The 20,103-nt window shown below is 40.9% G+C and overlaps 2 protein-coding genes across 2 annotated transcripts; both read left to right on the plus strand.

The window, feature by feature from the left end:
* Nucleotides 1–230: 230 nt before the first annotated feature.
* Nucleotides 231–5,069, plus strand: nthl1 (nth-like DNA glycosylase 1). The gene is made up of 6 exons (XM_067583331.1): nucleotides 231–527; nucleotides 2,324–2,592; nucleotides 2,679–2,849; nucleotides 2,997–3,156; nucleotides 3,968–4,073; nucleotides 4,384–5,069. The coding sequence occupies exons 1-6, from the start codon at nucleotides 266–268 to the stop codon at nucleotides 4,682–4,684; spliced, it is 1,269 nt and encodes a 422-aa protein (XP_067439432.1). The 5' UTR covers nucleotides 231–265; the 3' UTR covers nucleotides 4,685–5,069.
* Nucleotides 5,070–6,616: 1,547 nt separating this feature from the next.
* LOC137177187 (Na(+)/H(+) exchange regulatory cofactor NHE-RF2) lies at nucleotides 6,617–16,113 on the plus strand. The gene is made up of 6 exons (XM_067583343.1): nucleotides 6,617–7,598; nucleotides 7,917–8,219; nucleotides 13,259–13,450; nucleotides 14,124–14,277; nucleotides 14,367–14,587; nucleotides 14,690–16,113. The coding sequence occupies exons 1-6, from the start codon at nucleotides 7,392–7,394 to the stop codon at nucleotides 14,855–14,857; spliced, it is 1,245 nt and encodes a 414-aa protein (XP_067439444.1). The 5' UTR covers nucleotides 6,617–7,391; the 3' UTR covers nucleotides 14,858–16,113.
* The last annotated feature ends 3,990 nt before the right edge of the window (nucleotides 16,114–20,103 follow it).

A 20,103-nucleotide genomic window follows, 5' to 3' on the forward strand; every position in this document is an offset into this window, starting at 1 on the left:
CACTAAATATATAATTACGAGAAGGCCTCAAAAACATAAGTATCTGTCATGATTCTGGTTTTTATGCTTAATAAATATTAGTTTAAAATAGTAATAATTAATTACTAAAATCCTTAAATGTGTTGCACTATTTTGTTGAGGATTAGATGACATTTTAATAACTAATTATTTTTTCATGTATTTAATGAAGAAGCTGGTTAATCTTCTCTGGTCCTCTCGTGACCAGAAAACGACGAATAAGAAACTAACTTCAGCTTCATCTTCAATGCTTTCCGTCCGCTGCAGCACGCGGGTCAGTAATGCAGCCTCGTGTTTTATAATGGCCTCTCCTTACTTCATGCACCGCAGGGCTGCAGCCATTCGGAGAGGTAACCAACCTGCCGGCTGCACACCTGCGGCCTCTCTCAGGTCCAAACTTACCAACAAACGGAGGGACGCGGCTCCAGTCGCCTATGTGGCGGTGAAGGCGGAGGAGGAGGAGGCGAGGATCTCTGAGCAAAGACCCTCCTCGGCCCCCTTATCGACGGGTACTGTTTACGGAACACAGACACGGGTCGACTGTTATTCTAACTATCATTTATTTAAGCAGGTTATCACATGTATTGTTGAGTCTGTGAAAACGCTGGAAGAGTTGTTGTGACTGTTTTGACTCTGTGGCGTTCCTGCATCTGAAAAGTGAAAGCAGCGCATCCACAGATAAATACAGGCGACTGTAAACAATGCCAGCTGCTTTTACATAAGCTGAGTTAACATCACCTTTCAGAGGATATATATACAGGCTCATATGTGCTGCAGCAGTAGTCCCAAATAGTCCCCTCCTCATAAAAATTAGTTTTTTTCTTCCTGTTCCTACAGTTGGATGTTTGAATGACGTATGTGCAGAGTTTGATACTAGAAGCTGTTTTCACATTCATCTGTTTAAATTGGAAAGTTCATTGATAATCTGATCTTAAGTGGTGGGCCTATTAGCGTGATTTGTGACATCATAACTAGTTTGCAATTTACACAAGTGTGACGTGGGAACCTGAAGCCTCCAAGTGCACAAACACTGAGAACAGACTTCACAGTGAAGTAGGAGACATCTTGTGTTCAGCAGGAAAACTTTAGAAATGAACAGATAATTGAACTTTTTTGTGGAAAAACTATATCAGATGCACATTATTATTTAAAGTACTTTATATACGTCTTAAAACATGTCTGGAGGGGATCTTTAAATGTGAAATATACATTACATCGCCAAAAGTATGTGTGCATGTCATGTATTTTTAGTCCGGGGTTGTTTTTCATGATTCAGGCTAAGCCCCCCTATAGGGAATATGGAAGTAGGGAAATCTTAATGCTACAGTAATATTTTACCAGTGTTTTGACCTGTGTTTTTTGGCTCGTGACCCCTTAAAACAAAACATCTACTTGTGACCTTGTTACTGTTGTTTATTTGTTTATTTGGATCTCTTTAAGCTCAAGGTTCATCTCCCAAGAGTCCATCTTAAAATCACAATAAAACATTTTCAGAATGCTATAGATATACAGCACACACATATACACATAATTATTATAATATACTCACTCATACTCACACTAACATAGTCACTGGTTGTGACCAGTTCAGTTAAAGAGAGGTTGATGTTTTTGTTTCTTTTACTTGAATTATTTTCTTTGGTCATGACAATGTAAAAATACTCATTTCTAAGAAAAAAAAAAAGATTAAAGGAAAATCCGAAAAATAAACATATTGTATAGCAGAAATGACTTTTTTTCTGCTCTTCTCTCCTGTTAATCATCTCATGACCTCTCAGATTTATTTTGTGACCCACAGTTTTAGCAAACTGTGCTTCCAGCTTTGTGACAACAGTTCAGGGAGACCCTGTCCTGTTTAAACATGACAATGCTGCCATGCACAAAGACAGCTCCATAAAGAAATCGTTTTTTTTTCCTGTGCTCAACATCATCCAACACCGCTGCAAGCCCGGCCTAGTTAATATCATTGTAGTTTTGACACGTCCAGCAGGCCAGTACTCCATCTTAGCCTAGTGGTAATATTGGTTTACAGGAGTTCTGCATCAATGTGATGAAGCACCTTGATTTGTCAGGTATTCACTGGATTAGTCAGTAACAGACCTCACCATCCGGCTGTTATATCCATAAACTGTTTCCCTATTGACTCTCCAGGAAATTGGCTGTTATAGCAGCAGAATAATGCCCATAATTTTGGAACAACTGCATATGTTAAGGTGTCCACATACGGCAGTGTATTGTCTTTTAACGCAGACTTAATTTTGCGTCTTGAGTTTCTTCTCATCCCTTCGTCTCTGCGCTCATTCAGGTGGTTGCCATGAACCCCTCCAACAGGCCGCCGTGCAGCCAAAAACAGAAACCAACGCCGTCCCGCTGTCGTCACCCCGCCGCCGCAGGAGACAGCTAAAGGTGGAGTATGACGATGATGATGGCGTTTTGCCGGTGAAGACGGAGCACTGGGAGCCTCCTGAGTGGAAGAAACAATTAGGATTCATTCGTGAGATGAGGAGCAGCCGTGACGCACCTGTAGATCAGATGGGAGCAGAGAAATGCTACGACACAGAGGCTCCTGCACATGTAGGTGTGGTCTAGTTGTTTTTTTGTTTTTTGTTTTAATCTACATAATTTAAATTCCCTCTTTTGTTTCCTCTCTCTCGGTACAGGTGAGACGTTTCCAGGTGTTGGTGTCACTCATGCTGTCTAGTCAGACTAAGGACCAGGTGACAGGAGCCGCTATGCAGAAGCTCCGAGCTCACGGCTGCACTGTGGAAAACGTACTCGCTACTGATGATGACACGTTGGGGAAACTCATCTACCCCGTCGGCTTCTGGAGGGTAACACCAAAGATCCTGCTGTCTCACTATGTATTACATCACCGAACGTTATTGTAATCAGTTTATGAGTCACGCTTCCACCTACTCACCTTTCCATTTTGCATCTTAATGAAAGCTCACACGGTTGTCCCACCCTCTCCTCTCTAGAATAAGGTGAAGTATCTGAAGCTGACGTCAGCCGTGCTGCAGAAGGAGTTTGGAGGGGACATCCCGGACAGCGTGGAGGGGCTGGTCAGCCTGCCAGGAGTTGGACCCAAGATGGCTCACCTGGCTATGAACATCGCCTGGGACCAGGTGTCCGGCATAGGTGGGGACACACACAATCACTTTCACATCAAGTGGAATAAAATGGATAAATCATATGTAAGGGAGCATCATGAATTTACATAGTTGGAAACTGAAGTCTGCCTCAGGTAATAGTTCTCCTGTTTTCTTTGGCAGTATGACTCATGATGCTGAAAGACGTCTGGAGAGATTTTCCTGCCGTGAAAAAATATCTTTTTAGAGTTATGAGCACTGGTGAATATTTTGGGATAAATTCAGCATTCTCATATAATAATGTTAGTGTAGAAGAGGAAAAATCTGCTTTGTTTGTGTCCTCCAGATGCCCTCCTGTACTATCTACAGTAACGTAGGAATAAAGGCTGAAACTAACAACTGTTTTCATAGCTGATTAATCTGTAAATTATTTAATCAGTTAATCGATTGTTTGGTCTATAAAATTTTTGAAAATACTAGTGATGTCTTCAAATTGTTTTGTCTGACCAACTCACTCACTAAGTGACGTAAACAATTAGTCTATGATTAGTTTTCTATTGATGGACTAATCGATAAATTGACTAATTGTTTCAACTCCATTGACAATACATCACTAAAACCAAGTATCTGGTCAGACTCCAGTGAGGCAGATAGTGTTGAGATGTATGGTGATGTGTCTTCTGAGGCTCATAAAATTGCAGCAACGAAAAAACCTAATTTAAGTGGGAATATTTATGTTACTGTATATCTGTAGTGTTGTAAGGAGGCCGGTTGTGTGCAACATAGCGAATCCGCATCACATTTTACATTTTGTTTAAAGTTTTAAATTTTTGAAATCTTGGTCGTTGGTCTTTTTTTAGGCGTGGACACACATGTGCATCGCATCTCTAACAGGCTGGGCTGGCTCAGGAAGCCGACCAAGAACCCGGAGGAAACACGCAAGGCCCTGGAGGAGTGGTTACCCAGGTAACAGCATGACTGATTGACTGCTGACACCTACAACCCGATTAACGAGGACCAAAAAAGCTATAAAGATCACAGCCACCAAGATTGACCTAGATACATACAGTGCATCACTAAGTCTTCCCCCATATAATGTGTTGACTTACAGGAGGCAGCTATTATAAATGATAATTAAGAAGACTGTGAGATGTTGCTGTATGGCTTGTTGCATCCAAGTGTGGTGAAAAATGATGATGATGATGATGATAATGATTAAAAATAAACATATTTTTCTGTCACTCAGCCTGTGACTAACTCGGACCCTCTGTTGCAGGGAGCTGTGGCGTGAGATCAACTGGCTGCTGGTTGGGTTCGGACAGCAGGTTTGTCTACCCGTCAACCCTCTCTGCTCTGTGTGCCTGAACCAGCATAGCTGCCCATCTGCCCACAAGAACTCTCCAGCAAAGAGGCCTAAAGCTGGATCCCAGCGCTCTCCAAGTCCAACCTCTTCCTTCAAAGTAAAAACTGAACCTGGGTCTGCTGTCAAAGATGAGAGGATAACAGAGGAGTCACTGACCAGACCTGTTTCCCCCACTAAACACAGAAGGAAGCTAAAAAGCAAGATTAACCACTGATTAAAGGTGCCCTGTGGAGTTTTCTTGTAAACAAAGTTATGTTTACATTCAGTGTTACTCACCAAAACGCACTGTGTGTATCCTTGAGGTCCAACAAATATGTTGAATGCATGGTCAAAACCTCCACAGGGTACCTTTAAGTTGTAACATTACATCTTTGAGCTGTAAACAGATGTTGAACAAGAAGACAAACATATACGCACAAACTGAAAATATGCATTTAAGCTAAACATCGATGTCATTATGGTTCAGGATGTTTGTAGTCATTCCTATCACTTTGTTGTATTTAACACTATAGTGACACCTTTTTACACCTCTATATATAATATTTTTGTACTGATAGTTATTTTCTTTTTACAAAATAAAAAAGTGTTATGTACTGGAACTGGATGTGATGGTCATGTTTCAAGATCGCCCTTCAATCCAGAGGACATACTTTGTCTGTTGAATACTGAGGAAAAATAACAAAAACATACATTTTGAAAAAGTTATTATCTCAGCGCTTCAACAGTAAACTTGTTTCTGTTAGTGTTGTGTGCACATAATGGCATTTCAATATTGGAGTCCCATTGATGCATCAATATGAACAAATATAGTAAAAGACAGTAGATTCAAAAACTCTGTATTCATAAGAGCTGGCTGCAGTAGTCAATTCACCAACTTGACTGGTCTTGCCATTGACTAATGTTTAAAAGTTCATGCATTTAATAAGTCATTAAATTTAAAATTAGTTAAAAGAATTAAAGGAACACTGTTAACTAAGAATTTTATTTTGAAAGGCATGATTAATTTAACTTAACAAAACAACCCCTCAAGAATCCTGTTTGTTTAAACACAGCATCTGTTCATAAATACATGAATTAATTTATGTTGCCAGCCTGTAGCTTATGGCTAAAAATGTAGCACATCACAAACATACCTGATAATATTTGTATACAAACTCCTGGCACCCTAAAACATAGTTATTTATTCTGTTATATAATATTGATGCACTTGCATTTTATTACACCCTTGTACAGTAAGCACATCATTTATCATAGAGATATTCTTGTTTGATAATAATTCCCCATGAGTTAATTGGTGTGTTATAACAGGAAAAGCACAGGTAGGTAGGTAGTTAACAACAAATAACAGCTGCATCATATTAGGTGTGCCACTTCTGGTACAGCTGTGTTGTCTGAGTGTCATGGCTCACTGAGACACTTCAATGGAACAGAGCCGGTCGTTCGTGTAATTAGTTACACCTGTGTTTATGTCACATGTCAGTCAAAATGTGAGCTGTGAAAAAGGCACATTAGAAACAAAACACTGGACTAAACCCACTGTAAAATGTTAGCCATGTACATGTTTGTGGGGATATGCTTTAGCTTTAGTTATTCATTTATAGTGTTGGTTTTTCAGTCTAGTGGAGCACTGACCCACAGCTATGTAGACTTGACATATAACAAGACAAACAAAATAAATGAAGTTGTTTAGCACTAATAATGATTTCTTAGAGATTTCACATTATCAAAACTAAACACATTTGCAATAAGTTGGCTATTACTATTGGCCTCTGTGCAGATAACTACCTTGCTTAAGGGCAGGTTGACAGCAATATAATAGCAATATTTTAATATTTCATCCCTTATATTGATGTATTGCTGAAAGGCAAATCAGCAGGGTTGATCATTACTGTCAGAGGTCACGTGCAGCTCAAAAATCCAGCTGTAGGGCAAGTTAACTGCTGTCTTCACAAATATCTTCCTCGTGGATGTCTTTAAAAAGTGGTTGTGTCTTCTTCCCTGTTTTGGATATCAGGAGCAAACACACTCAGACCTGGTTGTCCTGTATTACTTGAGTGACTCCTTTGTAAAAGCATGTTAAGTTTGTTTTACCACAAACACAAGGAAAGCTTATGTTTCATGAAATATTAAATCCCTTTCATGAAACCGTCCCTTTATTGATCGCCAGTAAAGATATAAGGATAGGAGATATAAGATAAGGATAGAGGGCGGATAAGGAAGATTTCCGTTCTGCAGGTCACAGCCACCTCCTGGTTTTACCTAAACCACCTGGGGGAAGCCTCTGCCTCTCTAGATGCTGTGATAAAAGCAAACGGACTAATTTCATCCCTAAACAATTCATGTTTCTTTACAGTCACAGCCTCATTCCTTATTAGCTACTCTTTCAGGCTGTGTGGTTTCCTGTCAGTACAGCGCAGATGCGCAGCGTCGTCAGGTGTGCGCTGAGGAGGACGTAGTGGCATCTGTTGTTGACGCCTCTTCACTTTCTCACCGGGTCGGACAGGAGGACACACGCCTGGCTGACGAGGAGAATTAAGTGTTACGTGTGAGGAGCAGCTTTCTAATCTCTGATCTCTTGGATTATTCCTCCGATGGACGGGACTTAGTCCCTGTCGGTGGTTTTTGGCCACTGTTTTACGCACACTGTGCACCATTTTTGCGCGCTAATATTTGCGCCCCTGGCTTTTGCATGATGGATTAAACACTCATTAGTTTTAGCCTAGTTTTTGATTTGTGCTCTCTTGAACAATTGTAGATTATTTATGGACTCGCATCATGCTAAATGATGTTGATCTTTTGGTCACTGGAGCGCGCAGTCGTATGTTGGATTAAGAGCCTGCGACTTTCCACCGCTCTCGGACCAAGCACCCGTTTATTCACCTGAGACACTTTGACCTGTTTTCTCCTATTGACTTGCTGGGATGGAGGGCGAGCTGAGACCCAGGCTGTGTTTCCTGACCAAAGGAGAGCGCGGCTATGGGTTTCACCTGCACGGTGAGCGGAATAAAGGCGGACAGTTCATCCGAAAAGTGGAGCCCGGCTCCTCAGCTGACCTGGCCGGGCTGCGACCCGGAGACCGAGTGGTGGAGGTGAACGGGGAGAATGTGGAAAACGACCCTCACCATCAAGTGAGTTATGGCTCAATAAATTAATTTTGAAAATCACATGCAGGCGCTTGCGCGGTAGAGAGGGGTCAACAGTGGCACCTAATCTCTCTGAGGTACAAACAATGAGTTCTATACCTGTTAGACCACTTTTTTCCCTTGCCTGAGGAGCAGGAGGGATGGCTACTAAAATGGGTCAATGTGAGCTTTGTGTAATGGGAATCACTGGGTGTCTTTGTCATGCTAAAAGTGTGTTGTGTACAGGCCAGTTCAGGGTGAACAACAAGCACCACACTAATCATTTTACCTCGTATTAAGCTACTCTCTTTCTCCTCTTTGCAGGTGGTGAACCGGATCCGGGAGGTGGCCCACCGCACCCGGCTGCTGGTGGTGGACAGAGACACGGATGACTACCTCCGCAGCTGTGGCCTGGCCTACACCGAGGACCTGGCCATTGAGATGGGGACCCTCTCCCCGCGCCCCTCACCCAGGCCCACCCCCTCTACCTCTCCTTTACCCAGAGAGAATTCACCCCTGCCACCCAACCACACACAATCATTTCACCCTCCTGCTGCAGACTCGCCCACTCACATGGTCACACAGGGCAGATCCTCAGTGACATCAAGCACAACGACAGACACAGAGGTAAGGGGTGGACATCAATATTTGAGACTCTTCTTTATGGCTGAATATAAGCTCACAGCACCATTTCACTCCCATGACAAAAAATTAGAGGGCTTTTATGGATAAGGTGTGTATTTATTAGAAGTCTGAAGTTGAAATGGGTAGTTGGTCACTCGGGCTGCCAGCAGCGAGCCAACGTGTTACTGTGTTAAGAGTGTGTGTGACACTGAGCTTACAATCTTTTACCTGACGTCTCCTGAGCACTAATCTGGACTTGAGCACTTGGCCGGCCTGCTGGTTGGATCCGGTCCCAAAGCAGCGCCTTTAAAAGGAGTCTGGCAACTTCTCTGAACAGGTGGGACCGAAAAACTAAAAAGAAAGAGAGAAAACAGGAGGAGAAGAGGGAGACTGGGAGGAAAAATAAAAGAGTGAATTGAGGCCACAAAACAGAGGGTGAAAGGACTCATGTAGCTTTTCAAGTAAAAATGTTTGTCTTGCTTGAAAGGATATCAATGTGGCTTGAATTCATTATTTTCAGTTATATTCAGCTAAATTTGTGCACAACTTTGCTGCGTGATCCTTTTCACACTTCTTCTAGTCAAAATTAGATAGTACAAAAGTCCAGTGTGGCGCACAGAAATTGTAAAAGAGTCCGCAGGGAAAACAAATGAAACAGTGGATAACAGTGTAATTACAGCAGGTTTAAAAGGATTTCTCACATCCTCGTCCCCACAGTGCAACAGTGAAATCCATTGCTGCCTCCTCTATCCTGTATTTAACCTTCCCTGTCGCCCAAACACCTGCTTCAATATGATCCACTGTTACATCACTTTACAAGCCACTGTAGTCTCTAAGAGGTGTGAACATTAAAAGTGGGCATTGTTCTTAAAGAAACCTGCCCATTTATGCATACTGAGTGTTAACACCTCACACATCCAGCTGCAGACGCCAGAGACAAAACCCTGCTGATTATGTTTCCTGCAAAAACATACTGTGGCTATTGTGTAGTCAAATTGAACGACTATTTTGAAAGACAGCGTATTAGCGTATGCGCTAAGTGGAGGTGTAAACCTTGTTCTCACTTCACTGAGAGTTGAATTCACCTTAAACTTTCTTCTCCCAGTGTTATTCTACTTTGTATAAAGGGCTTTATGCAGTCAGATACGGCAGGACTTTCATAAGTAACAAAAACAATCAAAGGCTAAACTTCTTTTCTTTGATCTGAGAAGTAAGAATCTGAGACATCTTTCTCCCCAGAGTTCTTCCTTTAAAAGTCGGCTCTGTTGAGGCTTTGTAGCTTTGCAGACAGTGACCTCATCCAACTGTCCAATGGGAGATCACATTTTAATCGCTCATCTAGACTGCTTGACTTTGGTTTTAATGTGGGTTTTGTAATGAAAGCAGGCTTTGAGTGTCTGCAGGGAAAGAAATGGCACCAAGGAGACATGGGAGGGATTAGCAATGTTGCATAATCAAACCTTTTACACAGGTATGGTTATCTATTTGTGTAGTTTATCTTGGGCTTGAGGCACATAATGTCTCACTCCCCTACTGTGGGACCTTGCACACCTCTGACCTTACAGCTTAAAAAAGGTCGATCAGGGTTAGTTAAATTTTTGGTTTCCTATCAGGGATTTGTCAATGTACACAAAAATGACAGCCAAATACACACAGACTAATTCATGAATTAGCAAGTATGATGCAGCAAAAAAGCTAAATTTCCACAAGTGGCAGCCACACATCACTGTGACGTCTTAATATCAGCCTGGCTACAGAAATAACCAGGAACTGGCTGTCAGAGATTGAGCTCAGTGTTTGGGCTCCAAACAAAGTGGACCAGGATGCTTTAGACCAGCGGCTCACGTCAAACCACCATCTGTTTAGCCAAAGGCAACATAAATACAGGCTGCCCCTTGGCTGGCCATCTCGACTCTCTTAGTAAAAGGCTCAGATAAAAAAACAACATGATACGCAATAACAGTACCTGTACAACATATTGCAAATCTATTACATCACCACCAACAATAGCTCCGAATGTGAGCTTCAACCAAAACTTAACTTTATATGTTTATTTTTTTATTGCATGATATCACGCAGGTGTTATCGTGTCCACCCCCTCCACCCTTTGAGCGCACCCATGGTCTGTGCTCTTAACCATTAATATACCTTCCTTGCTACCTAAGAACAGTATTTTGTTGATCAGTTTTTTTTATCTTCTAAGAGCATTTAGAAGATTTAGTGCACACTGATTGAAAACTTGGCTTCTTTCTTTTGTTTGATAGACATTCATTCGGGGCATTTTGTCACCTATTAAAATATATTGATCATATACAAAATGATGGCATCAATTTCTAGACATTTTCAGTGAGTGCTATGTACCTGAGCGATTATTTTTGGCCACTAAAGTAAAGCAGGTCCGATTAGGAAAACCATTATGGCATATTAATCCCATGTCAGCACTACTGAAGCCTTGTGCTTTTCAACAAACAGAGGAGACACACACACACACTCCTACACACACACACACACACAATCTGTCTCTCATCATCTCTCTACTTCTGAGTCATTCGTCTTGCGTCTGACATTCACATCATAGTACATGTAAATACAGACGCGATTTCATTGTTGCATGATGTTATTATGGCAGCAGACGCCCATATACACTAATATTACATAACCACAATGTTGGCTGCGATCAAAGCCACGCAACAGTCTGGCTCAGTCACACACAGATTAAATACTTTCACTAAACTCTGTGGTCAAGGTTGATATTGTCAAAAGGTTTAAAACAAAACAGAATTATTTCCTGCTGCGGCATTTGACTCAGTTATCGGTGACATGCAATAAGAGGATGTGACAAAAATAATACACCAGAGACTATTGTTGGACATGGAGAAATCTCTACATTTACAACCATATAGTAATATATTAAATGAGAGGTATTAAACTAAAGACAATTATTTTCATCATTGGTTAATATGCACATTACTTTCTCAATTAATCAGTTAGTTGTTTGGTCTATAAAATGTCAGAGCATCATAAAAAATACCTATTACAATTTCACAGACTATTTCATATTACTTGTTTTGTCCAACACAAGTCAAAAACACAAGGATGTTTGACTTATTTACAACAATATAAAAGAAATAGTAATCAGAAGATCCCCACCTCTGAGCAACTGGAACCTGTAAATGTTTGACAGTTCTGCTTTAAAAATCACTTCAAAGATGAATTATCAAAATAGTAGCCGATTAAAATTCTGTCGAGCACTCGAGGGACCTGATACTGTATATCGACTTATTGTTTCAGCACTAACTGACGTAACTATTATGTTTACGAAATGGAAATCCTCTCTCTGTGGGGAAATGCAGATCTCCCCAAATAGATCAGTTTAGATATTTCCAGGTCAGTTTTGTGTGCAGCCTGTGTGTGTGTGTGTGTGTGTGTCAATTAATTTGGGCCGACGTGACAAATATAACCTAGTGCACAGGCCTGCAACATAAACAGAGATCTTCTAAACCAGTAGGAGGCATGGTGACCTGTCACCACAGCGACCTGACCTATCACCATGGCGATCTGTTGCCTAGGTGTTCCGATCCTGGCTGGCAGACAGGGATGCACTCTGCCACATTGATGGGCATATTATTATTCATACAAACACACACACAACCACACAGACACACTCTCCATCTGTTTGTGTGTGTGAGTGTGCATTCAGTCTGTTGATGGAGCAGAGAGGACAGAGAGATCCATCAGAGAGCCCTCAGGTTAGCGCACCACCCATGAAGGTGCAGTCACAGCCGTGTCACTAGACAGTCACTATCCTGCGCCACCTTCAGGACAGGGACTAATGCATGGACCCGGCATAGAACACACACACACACACACAGCCAGCATGTACCTGGTAGTAGAGGCACAGGTCCAGTCAGTCCAGTGAGTCATGCAATGTGTCAGCTCATGGTCATTGGTCATTAGATTCAAAATCGCTCCTAATGTCTCTCAGTCAGATCCACTTAGCCCACTCTACGCAGCTTAGAGACCACTGGCTCATCCTGGCAGCCACTTTCTCCTGATTAGCCCTCCATACTGCCACACCGCTACACACAGAGTCACTACTTTAATAAGTGCACCTGTATTAAGGCTGGGCAATATGGCTGAAACCACTATCACAATAGGAAAATGTGTGTGAAATTACCTAACATAAAATAATCAAATAGATGTTTAATGAAATGAACTGTGTTCCGCTATTATATATTATATCAGACAAGATTCTTCATACATGTCAAACAAAAACCTTAAGAACTAAATGTGTTTGTTGAAAATCACAATTTCCTTGAAATCACTGATTATGATATTGTAAAAGTTGACGATACTTAATTTTTACTCTACTCTGCACAATCTAGTGTAATCCAAGACAGCAGCAGCTTGTAATAAATCCCTCTTTGTGAAGGCCATAATGTTTTATCAGCTTAATTATAATGTTAACATATTTCAAATGCATGTGATACACTTAAGATTTTGGGATATATTTTGGGATATATTTTTCATGCTGTTAGAAAAGCAGCCATTGCTCTTCATTCATTTCCATCTGATATGAAAATCTGCAGGCTGCTGAGATTTTTTGTGAATTCCATTAAAATGAATATCAAATCTGCTTTGATTTTATGGTGCAGACCACAATCTGGACTCAAACTGCATCACCACATACTCTGTGATGATTTATGGTCATTGTGATGGATTACACAGCACAAGTCTGTTAATTGAGTTTCATATCATGGAAACGAATGGCTTACTTGGAAAAGTAGGAATAATCTAGAATACAACAGCACTTTTTTCCAAATGGATAGCTGTGATATAAAGTGTACTGTATGTGATTTGTTGTAAATGGGCTAAAACAGAAATAGGATTTATTGCAGGTTGATTTTGATTTTAAAAGTAATGAATTAGTAACTCAAGTATTACAAACAGCACCTGAATGCCTCTTTCTCCAATATCCTGTTTTTGTATAGTTCTCACCCTAAACTTAATCCTTAACCCTGTTGCCTTATTTCTCATCATAGCTGCAGGTGGAGCCTTCACCAGAGCCGACAGTTGAGCTCCTTCCCCGCCTGTGTCACCTGGTGAAGGGTGAAGAAGGCTACGGCTTCAACCTGCACAGCGATAAAACAAAGAGAGGACAATTTATACGATCTGTGGACCCCGGCTCGGCTGCTGAGAGCTCAGACGTCAGACCTGGAGACAGACTAGTGGAGGTACAACACTTTGAAATAAATGGAGCAGAAGGGTGACCCCCATCCCTCTTTCCAGAGTGAATATGCACGCCCTTGTGAGAGGTGAATTTTAGGGAATTAATAGGAAAAACAACGCCACCGTTCCCCATGTTAACCAGCTCTGTGCACGGATTTGAGGTGTGATTGGATTAGAGCAGATTAGCTAGAGTCTGGTTTAGAGTGGGTGGGAGAGAGAGGTGTTGTTTAAAGGGGGAAAGACACGGGATAATCTTGAATGGAGGAGTAGAGGACGGGTTGGTGTTTGTGCCTTTTTATGCGTGTGACATGTATGCGTGCCTGCATCTGTATCTGAGGCTTACAGATGTGTGTGTGCTTGCATGAGTGGGGCTTTGTTTCCATTTCCAGCTGTATGAGGTGCACAGTTAATGTTGTGTAGAGGAAAAGTGTGGAGGCAGGAAGGGAGTTGATGCAAATTTCAATTTGCTTCTACTCAAATGACAGATTCTATCTGTTTTTGTTCTGTGATGCCAGACATACCTCCTGCTGGTCATGTTTTGTAATGGCTACTTCCTAATCTCTGCCCTGTCTCTGCATCTTTTCTCTCCTTCATCTCCACTTTCCTCTTCTTTCATCCTGTTCATCTCTGTTTTCTCTATGTCTTCTGTCTCTTTTGACGTTTTTTTTTCTGTCTCAGGTGAACGGTGTGAACATAGAGGGCCTCAGGCACTCAGAGGTGGTGGCGCTCATCAGAGCAGGGGGGGAGGAAGTGCACCTCCTAGTGGTCGACCAGGAGACGGACGAGCTCTTCCAAAGACTTGGGATTATACCCACCCCCAGCCATGTCAAAGGTCAAATAGTACACACACACACACACACACACACACACCTCTGTACTCCCCAGACACAGTGTTTCATGCTTCTTTTTACTCTCCTACAGAAGTCTATGTGGACGAATTGGCCACAGAAAGCACCTCACCCACGCCCTCTCCGACCACTGACCTCCCCGCCACAGATCCTCCTATCATAAACGTCACACTGACAGACTCCCCGATTACAAATACGTCCCCAAAATCGCGAGCCAAAGGGAGCTCGGCATCCCAGTCCTCAAGAAGTTCCACCACTCAGTCAGAGATCAGCAGCTCAGATATGAGTATCCAGGTGAGAGAGGAGGTGTGAGACAGAAAGAAGCCGACGAAACAGTCAGAAAACGAGAAGGTGGGGTGTGTGCAAATAAAACACGTATGTCTGTGTGTATCGTAGGTCCCTGACGAGGACGACAGGCGTATTTCGGACCCTTTCGTGGACGTCGGCCTGCGTCTGAGTCCCACAGCCGCCGAGGCCAAACAAAAGGCCCTCGCCAGCCGCAACAAGAAGAGAGCACCCCCTATGGACTGGAGTAAGAAACAGGAAATCTTCAGCAACTTCTGACTGCAGAAGAGAAAAAGGAGAAAAAAGAGAAGTAGTGCATTGATTGAGGAATAATAGTGTGATCTATGTAGAGTAACGTGAAGGAGGAGCAGGTAGTCACATTCTTAGCAATATACTTCAATTCTGTTCTGTGTAAAACAAAATACATTGTAAGATTTGGAATAGTATTCTCTAGTTGCTTACTTTATCTGTAAGGACAAAGACATGTTCTGTGGATGTGTCATGAATCGTACGCAGCACTGCATTAAACAAGGACATTAATGACAGGCTGACTATTTAGAGACTTGTCAATGGTCAAATGGTGCATGGTCGATATACAGTGTTTCTCCTTTTTTCACAGACATGTCAGAGCCACGAGTACTGACGATGAGTCTGTTGCAGCCTTTATGCACTCCTGTTTCTGTATCAGTGATTATATCAGCATTTGTCTGATTTGGGGCCGTATTTGTTGTAGATATGCTTCTTTTTTTTGTTGCAACTTCAGTATATTTTGTTTTTTTTGAAGTAACAGTTTAATGTCTTTTCAATTTACAATGAACTCATCAGAGCTGCGTCCTGAAATAGCTGTCTCTCTCTCTCTCTATTAACTTTTTTGTTTGTCAGTTTAATGTAGCATGCACCTTTAAATGTAAATACAGAGGAAATGGGAGAGGCTAAATTATGGAATGTATGAATGTTGGATCACTTCAGTGCTTCTCTTAAATGTCAGGGCCATTTCTGTAAAGTTAAATATTTAAATGACAGATGGTTGACCAGGTAAAAAAAAAACAAAACAAAACAAAAAAAAAACAACTGTAGACCCTCTGATCACTTTAGTGTAGCTTTTTGAGGAATTTTCTCTCAAATGTGCTGGGTTGAAACTTCTCACAATGTGAAATAAACATACAAAATATGTATAAATGCCATAATTGAATGATTATTGTTGTTAAGACTGTAAACAGGGAAAGGTTTCCTACTTTTTGATTCTGTTAAACATGCTATGTGCTTAAGCGGGCTGTCTAAAGAGATAAAGGTAGGATTTCAACTAACGCTTGAGAGTCTAAATGTGTCACTGTACACTGAATAGAGTTCGAACTTCATATTATATCATTCCTGCTCTGCTTAAGACATGTTTTGGCCACTAGGAAGTGCCATTTAGAGCAACAAAACACCTATTGGGACATTAACAAAAGGCCAAATAAGGACATTTATAGAACAGGAAAAGCCTGTTCATACAGTAGCTATATACGCACAATAAACATATTATTTAAACATAATCTCCGACTCCTGCGTCTTAAAATTTTATATCTCTCAAGATGCTTCTATTTTTGGGTCATAATCTGCAAAACTAAAGAGGGTTATGACAATCTGACTACCAGAAACTTGCTCACTTTCTCTTTCTCCTTGATGATGTTTGCTGTTTTGTACATTTATCTGAATATAGGCATGACACAGTGATATATTAGCATGGAAGAAGTGGAACAGTCAGAGAAAGCCTCAGCTCAGGGACTTCCCTGAACTCACTCTGCCCCAGCTCCACCCCAAGCTCCAGGGTAAACACGTAATATCAAGGTAGGGATGAAAAGATGATCTGCAGTGTAACAGAAGCCTGTAATTATGGGCTGGAGATGAATCAGATAGTCACCCTGTGGTTTGATGATTTGTGGGAGACTTCTGATATATCCTTGGGAAGATGTATTTCTACCTTTGAAATAACTGAAAAGGAGTCCCTGTTCCTGGAAAAATGGTAGGAATGCACAGAAAAAAAAGAAATATCTCAGGCACTAATAGAATAATCTACCACAGGAAAGCTTTGCAGTATTCAGAGCTGCTGTACAGATAACAGGATGCAGATTTTATGTTTTAATATGCGTTCACAACAATTAATTCACTTACCACTGACTAACTCAACTAACTTTAATACTTACATGTTTGGACTCCAGTTACTTTACTGGGAATGCAGCTATGTTTTACTTGAGTATTATTAGTGGGTCATTCACTCCTCTTTTTCCTCACATCATGCTTAGATGCTGTATTTAAGAGACATGACATCTGACTGTTGTGATTTTTCCAGTGAAAGTAGCTGAGACCTTTAGCTTTAGTGAGATATTTTGGAATCAAATAGGAAACTCTTAAATGTATAATCTGTTGTCTGAATCTGTTCTCTTCTAGACACCACAGGATGATTCATAGGCATCTCAGAGCATTTAAGAGGTTTTAAGCATACCGCATTTTGTATTTTTAAGTCCCCCTCCATGTGTTTTTCTTCTCGTTTCTTCAGTCGGATGTTTGTGCTTCACTGTGCAGAATGATGTATGTGCAGAGTTTGACACTAGAAGGCTGTTTTCACGTTCATCTGCTGAAAGTGGAAAGTTTCTCTGAGCTCATTGAAAACCTGATTTTAAGGGGTGGAGGAGAAGGAGGAGATGTTTTTTTGTGGACAAACCAAATCAGACACACATTACTGTTCCAAGCAGAGTATTATTATGTCTTCATACATGTCAAGAGGGGAATTTTGAACATTCCCGTCTTTCCGTCACTCTGCTATAGAGACTGGTAGAAAACTCAAGTCTGTGTACTCTGTCATGGCCTTTCTCCTACTTCTTTCTCACACATGCAAACACCTTGAGCTCATTTCTTTGTCCAGTAGGCCCATGAAGGTAATTTTGGAGTAATCTGGGCTCAGTGATATCCCATGCCTGGAAATGAGAGGATGTGCTGGAGCTGGCAGCTCAGTTTTATTTCAAAATGTGGATGGCAGTGATAAACCAGTTGGTGTTGAGCATACTGTATGAAGAGATTTATAGAGTCCAGTCTACACCTTCACACACACACACATACACACACACACACACACACACAGGGATATTTGAAGTGTAATTTGAGAATTCAGTTATGTTTGTTTGTGTGGAACTGAGCTGGTTATTCAGAGGGGTTTCTATATGTGGACAAACAGAAGCAGGAAACATCAGGATGCAATGCAGATGTCACTTTAACCAGCTGTTTTTTGGGGGGTTTTTTGTTTTCCTAAGTATGTTGTACTCCAATCCTTCTTTTTCTCACAAAAGAAACCAGACTGGCAACTCTAACATCCAGCCTTCAGCATGCAAAACACGATTTATTTCAAGAATCCACAATCCAGCTGGATTTTCCAAGAGATTTTACACACATGAACTATAAATCATATCATAGACTCAAAAGCATTTTATTTCCATTACCGCCCTCAAAAAAAGGGGGGAACATGGCTGGCGAAAAGTAATCCACAGAAAAACAAAGGTAGCAAAGTCTTCCTGCCAAAATGCAACAATATCATGCTCTTTATTATGTATAAACAAATTTTTCTTAAAAAACATTCCTTCTCTATCTCCTCTCATCCCTCCTTTGTTCCCGTCTCTCTGACACCTTTTCAATAAGCTCTCCTTTCCTGCAAACTCCTCGTCCTCATGAATCTGTCACTGAAGCAGACTACTACAGTATCATCCAAAGAAAATATAGACTGATCTTTCCGATACAAAAACCGATAGTGAAACTAAAAAACATCAGTTACACAATTTAAAAAAAAGAAAAACACTAAAAAAAATGAACAAGCAACCAAAGACATTTTCTCGTACAAGCTCTGAACTAAGAGACTGTGGACGTAGAACTAGGCTGGGCTTCAGATTGTCTCGTATTTGAAGTGATTAATGATTGATTTGATTATCTTAACGGTCACAGTCGAGGTCAAATCAAGCGCTGACGTCTGTTTGTTTCCAAATGTCTAAAACGCCAAGAAACATTTGCAGAATATGAATGAAAAAAATATAGATCCCTGTAATTAATTTTGCTGGCAAAATCTTATTCCATGATTAAACATAAAAGCCCTCAAGTGCCTGTACTTTCATCATCATCATCATGATGCACATATTGAATACTGAAATAGCAGCTTGTCTCTACTTATTGTTTTTTATTGTGTTTTAGTGGCTATTGCTCTTTGGCAGTGTCCTAGCTCTTTTTTTTTTTTTTTTTTTTTAAGTCTACTGTGCTTTCCTCTGGTTGTGAATTGAGGTGGTGTGTTGGTGTGTAAAGGGCAATCATATTACTCTGAAATATAAGTCAAACATTCACCACTGCGCACACCCACACACACACACAATCACACACACACACACACACAGAGTGAAAACACAGACACAGAGCATGCACACAAAGTAGGCCGGGGCAGGCTACAAACCCTCGGGAACAAAAAATTAATTTGCATTTCCTACTGTGCACACATCATAAGAACGCCATCTAACTATCCAAAACATGCTCATAGGCAAAAAAAAGGTACCTCATGCAGGTTCTCACATATCTGAACACACATACACACACTTACACACACACACGCATACACACACCTCAGCAAAATGGCAAGGTTAGTCATTGTAAAAGTGCGGATTAGTCGCAGTTTCACAAAGTTGTTTTTATTTGCCATTTAGTATTGGGATTTTTTTTTTTTTTGCCAGTCAAAGACACTTAATTTCACAGTGCAACACAGTATGACAAACACTGACATTAGGGTCAAGACATATCATATGGGTGAGGTTAAAAAAAAGTCCATACAAAACGAAAGGTAAAATAAAATAAAAAGTGCAAAAACAACTTAACAGTCACTGGAAATAGCATTAATTCAAATATTTTTTGCGTTAATTGTGCGAATTTAAGTCCACTATAGAAACAAAAAAATCATCAGTAGCAGCAAAAAAAAAAAAAAAAAAAAAAAAGGACCATTTTTAAAACATTATAAAGATCACAATGACATCGCCAATCACTGTTTTACTTAAGATATCAATATGGCATCAAATGGATATCAGTACGAACGTAGACATAAACACATACACGCTCAGTCTTGTGCGCACACACAAACACACACACATTCACACGCGCTCACACACGTACACACAAACACTTGGTCACAGTTAACAGGTGCCAAGGACATTGCGGTGGGAGTCAAGTTTTTAGCTCTGTACCATATCAAAAACAATACATAGTTCACACGCTGTTAACACAGAATGCTGAAGTAAGGATTTACAAACTGCACATGCACACACACGCACGCGCGCGCACACACACGTACACACACACACACACACACATTCACAAACACAAAACCTCAGAGACAACTAAAGATCTGATTCTCTCTCTCTCTCTCTCTCTCTCTCTCTACGATTTCCTCCCCTCTGGTGAGAAAAACAAATGTGTTAGCCCTAATCCTCCCTTCCTAGAGGAATGGTTTTCCGTGAAGCCAC

Source organism: Thunnus thynnus, chromosome 3, assembly GCF_963924715.1.
Source record: "Thunnus thynnus chromosome 3, fThuThy2.1, whole genome shotgun sequence".
NCBI lineage: Eukaryota > Metazoa > Chordata > Actinopteri > Scombriformes > Scombridae > Thunnus > Thunnus thynnus.

Coding starts and splice junctions, on each gene's coding strand:
- LOC137177187 (XM_067583343.1), top strand. CDS start 7,392: ATGGAGGGCGAGCTGAGACCCAGGCTGTGTTTCCTGACCAAAGGAGAG. Junction 13,451..14,123: donor CTGGAGACAGACTAGTGGAG/GTACAACACTTT, acceptor TTTCTGTCTCAG/GTGAACGGTGTGAACATAGA. Junction 14,278..14,366: donor CACCCCCAGCCATGTCAAAG/GTCAAATAGTAC, acceptor ACTCTCCTACAG/AAGTCTATGTGGACGAATTG.
- nthl1 (XM_067583331.1), top strand. CDS start 266: ATGCTTTCCGTCCGCTGCAGCACGCGGGTCAGTAATGCAGCCTCGTGT. Junction 528..2,323: donor CTCGGCCCCCTTATCGACGG/GTACTGTTTACG, acceptor GCGCTCATTCAG/GTGGTTGCCATGAACCCCTC. Junction 4,074..4,383: donor CTGGAGGAGTGGTTACCCAG/GTAACAGCATGA, acceptor CCTCTGTTGCAG/GGAGCTGTGGCGTGAGATCA.